At 39.2% G+C, this 17042-nt stretch overlaps 1 protein-coding gene across 1 annotated transcript; it reads left to right on the forward strand.

Moving 5' to 3' along the window:
• The first annotated feature begins 4543 nt into the window (after positions 1-4543).
• LOC123654502 lies at positions 4544-11848 on the forward strand. The gene is made up of 4 exons (XM_045590402.1): positions 4544-4808; positions 10709-10987; positions 11123-11281; positions 11324-11848. The coding sequence occupies exons 1-4, from the start codon at positions 4647-4649 to the stop codon at positions 11846-11848; spliced, it is 1125 nt and encodes a 374-aa protein (XP_045446358.1). The 5' UTR covers positions 4544-4646.
• Positions 11849-17042: the final 5194 nt, after the last annotated feature.

Raw genomic sequence — 17042 nt, forward strand, 5'->3', positions numbered from 1 at the left:
TAAGAGCCAAAAGATACAATTACATTTTTTTGATACATTTAAATAATGTATGTTATTTAAATATCTAAGAACATATATTACACCCAGACTCGGGACAGGAATTAAATCCATAATTTTCGTAGCAGAAAGCAGGATAAACTGGCTCAACGTGCAAATTTCTCCTTGGACATGTACATGACATGAATGGTCAACATACGCTTTTTAACAGCTAAAACGAGTTATTAGACCGTCTTTGCTGATAACCTAGCTACAATATGGATCATTTTTGGACTACGTTTATTCTTAATGATAATGCATCCCATTAGACGCCGAATAGTTGCGCACTAAAGAAGAGTAGATTGAAGATAGTACTAAGAAAGAGTGCATTGAAGAAGATCCAAATCAATCAATTCGTCGCCGTTATAAGCAACTGAGGTTATGTCCTTCCACTATGGAAAATTTTACGAAAGCTAAGGATCTCAATTTACCATATTCACGAAAAAAAAAAAAAAAACGAAAATAACTAATTTAAGTAAATAAATACAGAGCAAGCAAATTCGCGTCTTTTCTAATATTTCCGCCCTTTTCACCTTTCAACTAGTTAAATAACAAATTAAACTTGTGTAGCTGCATATAAATAAAAATTTTCTATTTTTAGTGCTTTTACAGCATTTTTTACATTTCCTTTGTTCACATTAATTTGTAGTAGTAGCTCAATAACAATTCAGAAAATAGACTTAGACCGCAATTCGTCTATTTTATCTAAAACTTTGGTAAGTTGGTATATGTTCTTTTAAAGCTTCAAAGATGGTGAGACGAAATAACCAAGGTGTTGAACAAAATCGTATCATTACATAGTATAGAACAAAGTCGCTTCCCCGCAGTCTGTATGATTAGATCTTTAAAATTACGCAACGGATTTTGATGCGGTTTTCTTAAGTAAATAGGGTAATTTCAGAGGAAGGTTTATATGTATAATACATGGAATATATTATAGTAGAGTAACACTAATAGTTTTGTGCAACCGTGCGAAGCCGGGTTGGGTTGCTAGTATATATATTACTAAAAAAAATATCTTTGATTAATTTTATTACTTACTAGCTTTTACCCGCGGCTTCGCTAGCATTGAATTTTTTTAAGCAAAAGTATCTTATGTTTCTTCTAATACCTACAAAAATATATGTACAAAGTTTTATGTTGATCGGTTAAGTAGTTTTCGCGTGAAAGTGTAACAATCTTTCATTCACATTTATTATATTAGTGGAGATTTATCGCTCGGTAAATAACAAGATTCTATGATGTTAAAATTGGCAACGCAGAGCTTAAAGATTATTTTCGCACCTAACGCTAACGCTAACGCAACCGCGATCTATATCCCTAATTTTTTGTTTTAAAATTATGTAAGGATGAGCAGCTTATAGTATCTACTCTGGCTTAAGACTAAAATAGTTAATGGCCTTCTTACATCTAAGTCTACAGTAGGCAAAGCCGTAACAGGATGATGAATAACCGAAAACTTTCTTCGGCTTTACTTCTCTACTACGTGATTGGATTGTACAACCCACTAAATGACATAACCTTATGCCATTTCATGCGACTTAGTGAAAATAGGAAGGAGATTTTCTTGTGAAGTATACAAATGTAAAACCTAACAACATAATAGTGATTTTAATGTTCAGTAACAACCATCGTAGTTACCAAAATGCTATATGTAGGCATTTATTCTGTCACCTCATGGAGAGCTTCGGAGCTCTACGGGAACTGCATCCATAAGTATATGTCTACAACATACAAAAAAAAACGTCTGTTTCTAAGGTTAGCAACTTAATGCTTGTGTTTTCTTTTTGCCAGGAGATACCTTAAGAGCAAGAGCTCATTCGACTCAGAAGGACAGCTTGAGATAAATTAAGATTTTCACAAAGAAAAGTATATTCTAGAAGGTTGTTACATTTCAAAAATAGACATATTTTTCTTTAATAATAAATACTTTCCATGCATTCTTGATAACCACTCTGGTGTAGTGTAAGCGCCTAAACACCAGCGGTCACGAGTACGATTTCCGCTCAGGGTGGATATTTTGTATTTGTAAAAAAAAATCCAGTGTACTCTTCTCCTACACATTGAATGAGGCCTATGCCCAGCCACCCTAGATATACCAGATACTTCGGATGATACAATAAATAGTTGTCAAAGATTCGAACGAAAAGAAGGCAGACTAAGTTTTTATGTTTTCCTACATTATGGGTATCAAATGAAAAGATTTCCCTATAATACCAGACTGATAAATCTGTCAAGCGATAGCAAAAAAGTAAAAATAAATTAAAGAAAAAGCTATATAAAAAATATTTTTAATGTGCTAAAAATAATAAAATTTCCCTTAAAACTTTTATTATCAACGTATAATGTTAGTATATTTAATAAAAGCTTGTTATTTCATATTCTTTTACCAACAAAAAAATACTCACAGAAGTAACTGTAATTAAACGTAACAAATAATAAGAATTACATAGAGATATATCATTAAACATATAAATAAAATATTTCTTTACCTCAAATCTTGTTGTATTTCTCAGTAACTTTGATATCTCGTAACATGAGCCCACGTTTCCTTTATGTTCCTCTTCATTTAATCTACAGATGATACGAGTATGTGGTTTTTCATTTCTTAGACCATAATATTTTCTTATGGGTTAAAAGATAAAAATTAATTAATGTCTGTGCTGGTTAAGAAAAATAATAAAACATATGTTAGCGCTTGGTTGCTCAAGTCCACTTCTCTTTTATAAAGATAATATTAAAGTGATGAAACATATCTTTTAATATCAACGAAAAAATGACGTAAATTATAATCATTATTAATAATTTATACTGAAACGAAATATTAAATTATTTGCAGTAGTATCTATAAATTAAATTATAAAACGAAAATTAAACGCATGTGTTAAGGTGTTCTATATTTTCACTACCTTACTCTAAACTACGCCATCGATTCGACACGTAAAATTATGTTTGCTCACAAACAAAAAAAAAGTGACTTCAATTACATCGACAAGTAATACGACGCAGATAGACGAAAAAATAGTCAAATGCCGGTTATCAAAGATTACTCAAAAAGCAGTCATTAGGTCTCAATCAAATTTAAATGGGACATCAGCAATGGAGCATCAGCTTTCAAACAAAGTAAAAATCATCAAAATGGGTTCATCTGGTAAAAGGTTTTGAGGTATAATACAACGCATTTCGAAAAAATATCCAAGTAAATACGCATTATTAGATATAACTTGAAAAGTACTTTGTTAGATTTCAATTAAATTTAAATGAAATCACACGACACACACCAACTTTTGATTAAAAAAAAATCATCAAAGTCGGTCCAATCAGTCAAAAGTTCTCAGGTAACATACATTAAAAAATACAATAATGGAGAATCTCCTCCTTTTTTTGAATTCGGTTAAAATACGTCACTAACGAGCAATTTCTATTGTATCTCGTAAGACTGACTTACTTGTTTTTAGCAACGTTGGTTATATCTTGAATACGAGTGAAAACGCACATTCTAAAATATAAATGTATCCAGAGAACTCTGAATCGTACAATATTAAAATATTCTGTATTCGCTCTGCTAAATATTTAGTCACACTTATAAGCGTTCTGATGTAGTCTCCTCATAAGCGTATTTACCCAAGGGCCAAAAGGGCCATGGCCCAGAGCGGCATTATGCGAGGGGCGGTGCAAGGTGACAATACTTACTAGAGATGTGAAAAATTAATTGATTTTACGACAATGGATAATTTACTAAAAATAATCGATAATTTGGTAAAACATCACACCCCTAAGGGATCATTCTAGTATTAAGTACGCAAGCACCGAAGGCAGGTCGTTTTTGTTTACTTTTGATAATGGCTCTAGATGGTGATTAGTAATATTTATTTATTACTTTTTTTAAATAGTTTATCACTTTTTAATATAATTCAATACGGCTACATAGAAACAAAAGTAATAATAGACCTATACGAGTGGCTACTCGTTGTTCTAGGGAATTGATGTGCATAATACAAACTCCACACGAACACCAATATTAAGTTAAATGGTTCGAAGAGAACGATGTCGATATCCCGAAAGAAAATGAAAGTGAGCGCACACACAATATCATTGCAAACTTGAGTCACGAATTCAAGTGCCATGCACAGAAAACAATGAATTTGAATTTATCAAATTTTAAATGGAAAAAAAATATAATTCGTTTATATGTCAAGAATATTTGAATGCAATTATGAATTTTAACACTTTTTTCGAATAATCGTGCAATGAACTCACTTCAATAATAATAAAAAAACCTGAAAGGGTTTAAAAATAAACATACCAATGTTTAGGCAAGCATATGGGTAAAAGGTAGGTTTTTGGTGACTTTCGCTGACAAGGGGGAGGAGAAGGTTAAAAATTAGTGAAATTCTGCTTACGTAATACTTGAATGACTCTTTATACATACTACTACTACTTTTACTTTTTTCTCTTAATTTATGATGCGTCAAATTAAAATGGCCAGGGACTCTGAATCAGTCTCATTCGGACAGCTGACCAACACGTACGTCGTTTTCTGAGAATCTCAGGGATCGCAAACCTTTTTCTCACCTCAAGCAGTGATATTAATATTTGCACAGTTCACTATGGGCAGATGTACAATTTGTAACAACCAATTCTCCGACGGCGTTCAATGCTCCGCGTGTGGGAAACAGTTGGACTTCGGTTGTGCGGGCTTGACTGAGGCTGGCTGGAGAAGATTGGGCACGGACCGCCGATCAGCTTGGAGATGTCCGTCCTGCAGAACCGCTTTTTTTTTTTTTTTTTTTTTTTTTTTTAACAAGTCTTATACATCCACGGGCTTATGAACCCATGTCCTTTTTTACTCTAATATATGCAAATTTTTATTTTTATTTTTTTCTCTATTTCAAGGTAGGCGTTAGTCAACAACATCGCTGTTCAAGTCAGACTATGTTTGTTTTTAATGTCTCCAAAAGAGACGTGAGTCCACCGACCGGTTCTTAATCTAATCTATGGTACAACATTTTTTTTTTTTTTTTTTTGTATTATTATTATTTCCTTATAATACTATACTTATATCTAGCTAAATCTTACATTATTTACATGCGTAATAATCGTTTTCTTAGAAATATATTTTTTAATATTGTCTATATTACTACCAAACTTACTCCTCCCAAGCAAAGCAACCTATTCGAATTTTATTTTGACATCTCGAGAATACTCTCAACGACGGCGGTGTCTCTATTATGAATCGCCATCTTGAGACTATGCTCGAGGATGTCTTTTTCCGTAGCCTCCGCCGCCCTCCCGACGAAACGACAGATCGCGTCATCTCTGTAGTCGGTGTAGTAGACACAGGCCTTGGTGTGTCTAGTCACCGCGACTATCGCGTGCGAAACGCTGTCATGTATTCGCAGCCTCCCACACCTCGTCTGGATGACGATGACACTCTCACTCGTCTGGCCCTGCGCCTCGTGGATAGTCAAGACACGCGACCCCTCCCCTTTCCCGTATCCCTGGTCCACCAGCAACTTCTTCTCTTCCTGCGTGAAGACCAGGTATAGGGTCCAGTTCTGTTTTGCAGAGATTTGCGCGCCCGTGAAGCTTTCCACGCGCAGGGAACGGATTATTGGGCTTGAGCTATAAATATCTTTGTAGACCTCGCTGATGGCGAAGGCGACATCCTTGGGGTTTCGGTGCGTACAAGACAGCTCCCACGATATGCCTGTTATCAGGGTTGGTCTGCTGTACCGCATCTTGAACAGGTTTTCCCTGTCGATGTACGGCAGCTGGTTAATATCTCCGATGAGGACCACCTTCTTAGCCCCTGATAGTCGGGCTGCCATCACTATGGCCCCGAAGTGGTTCATGAGGGCTTCATCTACCGTAAGACGGCTGATTTTTGCGCCCCCTCGAAAACCATTGACCAGTACGGAGGCCATAGTGCGCACCTTAGATTTGGCTTTAACGCCATAGCGGCGTGCCAGCTTCTCCTTAAGTTCTTTGGCAGCCTCGACTGTGGTCGTAATGACGACTTCCTCGTCCTCATCGAATTCCCCGACTATGCGAGTTGTCTTGCCACATCCTGGAACCCCATTTATCCATTCCAGTGAAGGTAGCCCCCAGACCACGGAAGAATCATCGGCGTCACGGTCCCCCGTGATGGTTTGAGCCATCCGGAGTATCCGATCATCCAGCATTACTCTCGTGCATCTGGCCACTACCACCACCGGGTCCCCTGGTGGTGTATTGAACATCTGAGGCTCTTGTTCCTGCCCCTCAGACTCGAACGCGCTCACGAAGCCTGCTGTGATGTTATATGCAGCCATATACCTCCCCGACATATTTCCTTTGAGTATCTGTCGAGTGTCGTTGTTGTAAATGGCTGCTTCGGCTTCTTCGAGTTCCACCTCCAGTAACTTTAGGTTGTTGTACTGGTAGGTCTGCATGATCTTATTGCATGTGGCCAGGTTCACCTCTCGGTTTGCCTTTGTTATGGCCAGGAACTCGGTAAGGGCATTTTGCGCGTGTTCAGACGGTGTGGACGCTGGTCGAAGTTTTGGTGGTGTTACTTGCCCCATATCGGCTCTTGTTCGAACAGTTGGTGGCGCCTCCGGGTGCTTCGAACTTTCGTCCTCGGTGAACCTTTCCAACGCCTTAATTTGCCGCTCTCTTGTATCGACCTGATTGGGGGACAAGTGGGGCGGTTTTTTGCCTCGTTTTGGGGAGATCGTCGATTGGATAAACTTCGCCATCGACATCAGGCTCGGTTTCGGTGTGGCTTTTGTCCGATTGCTTAACTCAGCCTTTTGGGCCTCGACCTGTTTCTGTAGGCGCTCCGATCCGCTGGGTGTGGGCTCTTCAAGAGCCGGCAATGCGGGGGGTTTAGATGTCCTGATCTTGGGTTTTAGGTAGCCTAGATCCTCCCCCCTGTCTTCGTATATAATGACCTCGTTGTTCAGTGAGGCCTTTAGACACCCGTACCTGTCTGATACGTTGCCTTTGTCATATCCGACTCTCATTGAGTCCACACTGATCCTTCCGGGGGCCCCACCGGAGGCCTCGTCCAGCCGCTGTAGCCACAAACTTGACTGCGCGAAGGCAGACCTTTCTCCTTCCTCGAAAAGCACGATTGTTTTATTTTTCAACCGCACCAGACGGTAAATTAAGTCGTCCTTCGGTTTTTGCGCAAGCGCCTCGATCTTAGAGCGCTTTATGCTTGTGTTTTGCGTGCTACCTGTCATCAGCAGGGCAAGCCCCGGCGAGACCACCAGACGATCCTGACCTTCGGAGCGACAAAAACTCATTCCGACTCTCTCCGCTTCGCTGTCCATAAACAGAGCCACGCATCTGGTCTTTATTCCCACTTCACCGCTTCCTTTCCATTCTTTGAACAAGGCCACTGGTGTTTTACTGTGAGTAGGTTGCGGAGGTACGTTTTTATTGGCTCTCTTCTGGAACAAACTCTGCAGAGAAGACGGTGTGGTCTGTGTTATTTGGCCACGCAGCGTTTGGGTATTCAGGGGCTGAGAAGCAGTTGCCCCAGGCTGGTAAACGGTATATGGGACACGGACCTGAACGTGTGTCGGTGTCTGTGTAATTGTGTTTGTGTTTGTGTTGGTAGTTGTTGTGACGGTACTGGCACTATGTGGTATGAGTGCAGCCTGTGGTAGAGCGGTCGTGCTATTTCTTTTTGCAGCCAAGGAAGCGGCTTTTCTCGCAAATGTCAGGAAAGACGTTCTGCCCGGTTCATTTTCCAAGATGGTGCGGAGCGAGGTCTGGTCTAGTTTTGTCTGGAGTTTGAGTTCCAGAGCCAGCCTTTCTCTGCCGAACCTCGGACATTCCAGCAGAATGTGCAGAACTGTCTCCTGACAGTTTGAGTCGCAGATACACGAAGGGCTGTCCCTAAGGTGGAATCTGTGTAGATACGCCGCAAATCCTCCGTGACCGGTCAGTACTTGTGTGTCGACAGGTGTTAGTGCCGATTTTCTTACCAGCTTGTAAGCGGTCTTTACGTCTGGTAGAAAGATTTTCGTGACCGAGCCAGTTACCGAAGAATTGTATCTTTCTTGCCACAACTCGACAGTCTCTTCACGTATCCGCCTTCTGACATACGACACTGGAACTTTGTCGTAGTCGGGTGCCGTCTTTTTCGTTAGGGCCGCCTTTTTAGCCAGTTCGTCCGCTCTTTCATTTCCCGGTGTACCTACGTGGGCCTTCAACCAAAAGAACCGCACCGTTCTATTGTCTTCTCGGATTTGCCTGATGCGACTCTTCATCTCAATGGCCAGAGGGTGGGTTACCGAAGGACTCCTTAGTAAATCAAGTGACGATCTAGAGTCGCTCAAGATGTTAATAGAGCTTTTTTTCGATTTCCTCGCCATGTCCACGGCTCGGAAGAGTGCGTACATCTCCGATTGGAAAACGGTGTTATGCGGTTCAAGCCGGAACGTGGAGTATCTTACTTCCTTGCCTTGATCCCACCACGTTAGGGCTGCTCCTACTTTGCCCTCTATTTTGCTACCGTCGGTGTAGATGTATGAGCCGACGATGTGGTGTTTTTCGAGGTCTTCAGGTTCAGACTCTCCAAGCGCTCATACTCAGTTGGCATGAGTAGAGATGGATGGGGGTTTTGCATCGGACCCACCTTGCGCTCCAGCTCTCTGCCCGGTGGCAGAAGGTCCTCGCAGTGGCCTTTCTTAATTTTAAACAGCATGGCCGCTTCTCGGATCCGAAGGTCGAGTGGGAGCAGGCCTGAGAGGACGAGTGCCGATGTCAGAGACACCGTTCTGTACGCTTTGCATATTTTCTGTGCGAAGCCTCTTTGCAGTGAGTCTAGTTGCTTTCTTACAGACAACTTCTCTGCTGCTGAGGACCACGCGCTTGCCGCATACAGGACGATGGGCTCTATCACCGCCACGTATATGGTTCGGACTATTTCTCCGTTTAGACCCCAAGACACCTTCGCCGCGCGCGCTAAATGTTTATAAATGTTAGCCGCTTTCTTGCATACGGCGGCCACATGCGCATTGAATGTGAGCTTTGAGTCCAAAATGAGCCCCAGCAGTTTTATTTCTTCTACAAGCCTCAACTGAGTGCCGGACATGTGGACTATGGGGGTATCGTATTTTAGCTTCTTGGTCATTACCATCGCATTGGTTTTATGCGGTGCGAAGTTCAATTTATTACGTTTACCCCAGTCCTGTACGGCCGCTAAGGTGGTTTCAGCCGAAGCTTGCAGGTTGCTGGTTTTCTGGCTCGAGAAAACGAGGACCACATCGTCCGCAAAGGCTTGGCAGTACACTCCCATGCTTTGTACCTCTCTCAGAAGCGAATCCAGGATAAGGTTCCAGAAGGTCGGTCCACCTATGGATCCCTGGACACATCCCTTCGTGGTTTCCCTCTCACAGGATGCTCTGGCATAGTTTACTATGACTCTTCGGTCCTTCAGATATGAGTCGACCAAGGCGTATAGGTTCCTCGGGCAATGTTTTTCTACTAGCTGTTTCTTGAGAGCTGGCCACCATGCGTTGTCGAAGGCGCCCTCTATATCGAGCGATACCAGAAGTACTATCTTTTTTAATTTAATTTCCCTCCTGATATGCCCGACTAAGTCGTAGAGGGCGTCCTCCGTTCCCTTTTGTGGCATGAATCCATACTGGCTGCGGTGCAGCGTAGGGAATAGTCTCCACTGAAGTCTACCTATTAACATTTTCTCGACTGTCTTTCCGAGTATCGACAGGAGTCCGATAGGTCTGTAGGACTTCGGGTGGGTGTAGTCTTCCTTGGCTGGTTTGCGGAGAATGCATACGTGGGCGACTTTCCACTGCTTGGGGAAGTGAGACAGCGATAGACATTTATTTGCCAATGCTAAAAACAACCCCACATCGCAGTTTATTGCCACCCTGCATATGTCAGATGTTAGTCCATCCGGACCTGGAGCTTTCTTTGGATTTTGGTTCAAGAGAACTTGTTCCAGCTCGGCAGCTGTAAAAGGTGGATCATCATCTGAAAGGTCTTGTAGCTCCGCAGGAGTTCTGTATTCTACGGCCTCTCTGACCTGTTTGTGATAGGCAGTTTCGGTTGTCACAGAGTCCATCGGGTAGAACGTGTTTGCTCGGAGTTCAGCCGATTGATCCGGTGAAAGTGTTTCGCCGACCTCGCTCCTTAGCAATGTGTCTTCGTTTCTGCGAGATGTTTTCCTGATGACTCTGTAAATACCGTCCCATACGCTTTCACGGTCTTGTGCCGTACAGAACTCCTTCCAGCTTTGGGTGGCTGCTTCGCTTGCCGCTAGTTTGTATTTATCCCTAGCCAGTATGTATTCTTCTACAACGTAAGCCCTTCGGCTGGGTGCAGCATTTTTTATGCGACGTTTGTATTTTTTTGCTTCCCTTTTCAGGGAGTTAAGCTCAGCAGACCACCATGGTGGTCTGGGGTCGCCTTTCCACGGCTTTATCTTCGGGATAGTTTTCTCGCAAGTGCGATGGATCGCGGAGACATAGTTATTGATGATATCCTCCAGTTCTTCTTTGTCCAGGACCTTAGAGACGCAACTCTGAGTTATGTTTTCTTCTGCAAGCTCGGACTTCAAGTTTGTGGTGAAATCTGTCCATCTCGCCTTACTGGTGTTGTATCTGCGAGTCGAGATTGGTTCTAGCGGTTTTAGAGGTCCCTCGGTACGCAGGTTGAACGTGATGGCGTTGTGATCAGACGTAATCAGATCTCTTTCCACCCTCCAGTTCTCCATTGCTGCAAGAAGGGACTGACTGGTCAGAGTCACGTCCACACAGCTCGAGTAAAGCTTGCCGCCTCTATAGGTCTCGAATGTAGGGATATTGCCTACATTGTGAATATGGAGGTCCATCTCGGTTATAAATCCGTGGAATTGTGCTCCTCGATGATTTTCGGAGCTGCTGCCCCACCAGTGACTCCAGGCATTCACGTCACCTGCCACTATAAGATGGTGAGTGGAGATTTTTGTGGTTGCCGCTCTCAGCTGCTGTAGATAGGTTTCCATCAGAACCGCTCCTGCAGAACCGCTAGTTCAGCTCCTCTTAGTCCTATTGAACCAGCTTCATCAGCCACTATTTTGCATGAGATTCGGGAGATCAAGCTACAGATGGCGGAATTCCATGAAATCAAGGACAAATTGGATTATCTTCCGAACTTGGTGGAAGAAATCAAATCCATGAAAGCAGACATTGCCGATTTAAAAAAGTCGTGCAACTTTTCGGCTGGATTAATTGATGACCTTAAAGTGAAGTCTGCTGATATAGACAAAAAAGTCGTAGATTTGGAGGGTAGATTGTCTGCTGCTGAAGATAAAATTAACAATCTAAATTCTCAGCTGTCAAATTCTGAGCAAAGATCACGACTGAATAATGTGGAGATTAAGGGCGTGCCATCAAGGAAAGATGAAAATTTATTCCAAATTGCTGAAGCCATCTGTAGGGAGATCGGATATAGCTTTCCAAAAACTCAGATAAATAATATCTCAAGAGTGCCTACGTACAACTCAAAGGAGAAGGCAATAGTGATATGCTTTTTAAATCGATACATCAAGGAGGATTTTATATCGGCAGCGCGCAATCATAAACTGTTGAAAGCTGAAGATTTGGGTTTTCATGGGTCACAGCAACGCGTATTTGTGAATGATCATTTGAATTCTGAGTCCAAACAATTGTTAAATAAGGTCAAACAAACTGCAAAAGAGAAAAAATATGCTTACGTGTGGGTTAAATTCGGCAAAATTCATGTAAGAAAAAATGATAACTCTGGAGTGTTTATAGTTAATAAGTTGAGTGATTTAAACAAGTTTGTTTAGCCTGTTACACTTTACCCGCTTCATTGCTTATAATGTTGGTGCGATTTAATTTTTTGATTATTATTGGCTTTAATACTTTTGCTTTCAAACTCATCCGTAGTTTTGAAATTATTAATTTGAGTGAGTTTTATAAAATGTTTGTAACGTCTGGATTGCCACTTCCACCTGAATCGCTTTGCTATTGTTTACTTTACGATACCATTCAACTACGCACAGCAAATAACAAAATTGTATCGCTCTCGCTTTGCCTCCATAGGATTGCATTGTACGCGTTGTCTAATAGCTTATTCTTTCCTTGTTGCACCCGTACGACTAGTTCTCATTATTATTTTCACAACCTGTCGTGTGCTTCGCTCATTCGCAGTCCTTTGAATGTTTTGACGGTATTATTAATCAATTATAGCTATAACTTAATATTATTCTGGATTTATACTTTTGATTATTATTTTTACTTTGTAGTTATTTTAAAAATGAATTTGAAACTTAGCAATGGATTCTTATAGTAGAAATTTTGTAAGTAAATATAATGTGAACATTTACTATCAGAACGTCAGGGGACTGCGATCCAAGACTTCAATTTTCTATAGAAATGTATGCCTTAATTCATATGACGTAATCATTTTAACGGAGACATGGTTATTGGATGGTGTGTGTGACTCAGAATTGTTTGATGCTAGATATATTGTATGGCGGCGAGATAGGAATTACGACTTCACTAAACAAAGTCGCGGTGGCGGTGTGTTAATTGCCGTAAAGAAGAATTTTCATGCTACCTCGCAGTTTCAATTTAATTCTACCGCAGAAGACATGTGGTTATCTTTACTAATTAAATGTAATAATAGTAATAGGTCTGTAAAACTAAACTTATGCGTTATTTATTTGTGTCAACAGAAAATGGGGTTGACTTTTTCAGATCAACTACAGAATCATTTAAGTATGCTCGGTAGATGTATATTGAATCGACCTAATGACATTTTTTTGATCGTCGGAGATTATAATTTGAGTGGTATAACTTGGGTATATAGCAATGACGGTTCATTTACGGCGAGTAATGTGACTAGCCCTGATGAACATATATTAATTGATGAACTTTGTACATTTGACTTTAGCCAGTTTAATGGTGTTCTGAACAGTCACGGTAAAATTTTAGACCTAGTATTATCTAATACCACCGTCGATGTTACTGAATGTTTTGATCCATTGGTTCCTCTCGATCCGCATCACAAAGCCCTTATTATTAGTTTAAAATCCCATCTTAATGTATGCCTTAAGCCAGAATCAAGGTTAAAACGTATTTTTCACAAGGGGAATTACGAATTAATAAACCGTCAAATAGATACTATTAATTGGCATGAAGAATTTTTAAACAGAGATATTGAATCTGCTGTCGATATTTTTTACTCACTCATAAATAAAATAATAGATTTATATATACCCTCTAAAATTTGTCGAGAAAATAAATATCCTGTTTGGTATTCACCGTCCTTAAAAAAATGTATAAAAGAAAAGTATAAATATTATAAAAAGTTTAAAAACTATGGTAACCTTTCGGACTTTCTCACTTATAAGCTACTCAAAAAAAGAGTTAATCACCTTGAATCAGAGTGTTATCTTAATTATATATCATGTGTTGAAAAATCAATTAAAGACAACCCTAAATATTTTTGGACGTTTGTAAAATCACGATATAAATCACATAACATGCCGAATACCATGAAATACGGCAGCATGGTTGCAACAGATGGGACTTCTATTGCTAATCTATTTTCAGAGTTTTTTTATTCAACTTTTATTCAACCCTCTTCCTCATCGGGATATACAAATCAAGCCCTAGACAGTAATATCCCGGCATTAACTAACGTTTCAAGTGTTTATATTAACATAAATGAAGTTTCTAAGCTTCTTTTATCATTGGACATTAATAAGTCAGCTGGTCCCGACTATTTGCCTCCTATTTTCTTTGTTAAATGCGCCGGATCTATCTCTAAGCCTATTCATTTATTATTCGTAAAATCTATGTCAGAAAATAATATTCCATCCATATGGAAGTCAGCTTTTATAACACCAATACACAAAAAAGGATCAAAATCCGATGTTTCAAATTATAGACCAGTCTCAAAATTATGCGTTGTAGCTAAAGTATTCGAAAAAATAGTATATAAACAATTATATTCTTCACTTAAAAACTCTTTTTCCGATTCCCAACATGGTTTTCTGAAAGAACGGTCAACTGTATCTAACCTTATCTTGTTAAACGAATTTATAATTAGTGGTATGGTGAGGGGAGGGCAAGTGGATGTTATTTATACGGATTACAGCAAATGTTTTGATAGAATACATCATCCTACCCTCATCCGTAAGCTCGAAAATATTGGAATTTGTGGTGACTTACTTAGGTGGTTTGAGTCCTATATTTCTAACAGATCCCAGGCTGTAGTTATCAACAACTACATATCTAGTTGGGTTGTTGTTCCTAGTGGTGTGCCCCAGGGTTCCCTCTTAGGTCCACTGCTGTTTCTGATCTTTGTAAATGATATTGAATCATGCTTTCGACACTCTAAATTGCTATGTTTTGCTGACGACATGAAGATTTACAAGACAATCGCAACCAGATCCGACGTGGTTGACCTTCAGTCGGATTTATTACGTCTGAGCAACTATTGTGAATTAAATAAATTGGACCTTAATCCATCTAAGTGTTCACTTTTGTCATTCTGTCGTCAGTCAGCCCACATTCCATCAGAATATCGACTAAAGGGTCAGAATTTACAGAGACTTACGAAAGTGCGGGATCTTGGGGTGATCCACGATTCGAAGCTTCTCTTCGATGAGCATATTGATGAAATGATTAAGAAAGCCTCGAAAGCACTGGGATTCATCATGCGAACTTCAGAAAATTTTAAGGACATTAAAACTATTAAGATTTTATACTGCACGTTTGTTAGGAGTATCTTAGAATATGGATCAGAGATCTGGAATCCCCGCTATAAAAAGTACACAAATAGAATCGAGCAACTACAAATGAAATTTGTTAAGTTTTTGTGTTATCGTCTAAAGCTACCGTACTCCTCTACTATTTACCTTAATCAATGTGCACGATTCCACTTGCTTCCTTTATACAAACGTCGTGAAATTGCTGACATTATTTTTTTAATAAAACTTATTACTAATAAAATTAACTCTCCGGAACTACTTTCTAAAATTAACTTCATTGTACCATTGAAATCAGTACGGCATTATACACCTATTCAACTACCTCTGGTATCCACAAATTACTCTCAAAATGCTTTCCTGTGGCGCGCGAGTAAAGGCTTAAATAATCTGTGTAGACAGAGCGATTTTGATGTATTCTGTTCGGGTGTGGTGGTGGCGAGGCGATTATTGAACCAGAATTTCTTTGCATTATTTAGTTGATATATGTATATGTAATGTTTAAAAAAGGTTATGTAATAATATCTTGACGTGCAACTACTCTGTCCGCATGATATGTTTATTTATGTACTAGTTCTTATACGTGAAGACCTTTCATTAGCCAAATGTTGTTTAGTTCAATTTGCTATGTGTTGTTATTTGTGCTGTTGGTTTTCCGAATATTAAATAAATAAATAAATAAATAAATAAATAAATTTAAATACGCCACTGAGTCTTCTAGAATGACGGGTTTTATTTCCGCCTGGCGCAGAAATTTATTATACAAATTTTTATTTCTGGTGTTAGTGTATGGTCTTTTTGGTCACTCACCGTGACTTGGACAGCATGTAAAGCTATCGGTCTCGGTTCATGATAGCAGTCAAAATAAAATTAACTTTATTCAAATAGGCCTTAAAAATACTTTCGAATCGTCACTACGTTACACATAATAGAAAAATTATCTGTAAGCCCGCAGTGGATCAGCGTAATAAATTTAGCTCTAACCTTTCTCCCATATATCTCCATAACAACAACATTATAGTTATGTTCACTAGCAAACGATAAAGTATCGACTTCAGTTACATCGACAAGTAAACTTAAGTAGACGAAAAAATAGTCAAGTCAATGCGTAAGTTATGCGGTATAATACATGGTTGGTCGACGAAAAAATAGTCAAGTAAATACGAATTATTAGATATAACTCAAAAGACACTTGTAAGATCTCAATTAAATTTAAATGGGACCACATGACACGCAACACCTTTCGATTATAAATCAGTATCAAATCATGACATAAATATAATAAAAGTATAGGTACTTTAAAACACGAAATTGCCAGAAACAAAATAATTGAATGAGCTTCCTTGAAATCCCAATAGCCGAAGCTAAATTCCAATCAAATCGCAATAACACATCCGGCTTCGAAATTCAAATCGCTACAGCGTTCAAAAATCAAAAACGGTTCAAGTGTCATCGTGTTGTCGACACAGGAAGAATCCTCCATCAATCTGCCGGGACCCTATTTCCTAACACTCCCCTTTCCATTCCTTCACATAACAGACTGGCTCGATTTATGACGTAATATTACAAGAATATTAAATTTATATAAGATTATGAGGAATTTGTGTAGGGTTTTATAAACAAAGTTCCTTGTAGATTTTAAAATACCTAAGACTTTATATTACTTCGGATTTATGTACGTACATACTTTGTTGACAATCCCATTTAAAAAAGTTTTAATAACGTAATACAGTTATACCTAATAATAATACTAAATACTCTTTATTGTACGCATTGAAGCAGCGTGGTAGATTAAGCTCTGATCCTTCTCTTAAATGGGGAAAGAGGCCTAAGGCCAGCAGGGGGATATTACAGGCTGAAGCATACATATACATACACATATACAAATTACACATATACAAATAAACATATATACTGTATTTGACTAGCCCGTTGGCGTTGTTAGTTAGTTTTTATTGACCCTACTTTCTGCTACCGGGGGTTGGGGGTTCGATTCCCACCCCAAGTCTGGGTGTAGTATATATATATATATATATATATATATAATTACATATATGTATTATTTGTAAGTATATGTATCGAAAAAAAAATATGTAGCTAAAAAAACACAAGCATACTTTAGGAACAGACGACTGTTTGTGTTTATGTAGATATTTATATTTTATTTATATTTATGTATACACTACATAATCAAAATACTACATAATATATTATGGAGATGCTATTGATATTTATGAGGTATTAGCTTTTACCTGCGGATTCG

The sequence above is a fragment of the Melitaea cinxia genome, chromosome 6, assembly GCF_905220565.1.
Source record: "Melitaea cinxia chromosome 6, ilMelCinx1.1, whole genome shotgun sequence".
NCBI lineage: Eukaryota > Metazoa > Arthropoda > Insecta > Lepidoptera > Nymphalidae > Melitaea > Melitaea cinxia.

Bases quoted from the DNA above. Each gene is read 5' to 3' on its own strand.
- LOC123654502 (XM_045590402.1), top strand. From the start codon at position 4,647: ATGGGCAGATGTACAATTTGTAACAACCAATTCTCCGACGGCGTTCAA. The intron at 4,809-10,708 runs GCTTTTTTTTTT...CTCGGTACGCAG, and splicing joins GATGTCCGTCCTGCAGAACC to GTTGAACGTGATGGCGTTGT. The intron at 11,282-11,323 runs GTGAAGTCTGCT...GTAGATTTGGAG, and splicing joins GATTAATTGATGACCTTAAA to GGTAGATTGTCTGCTGCTGA.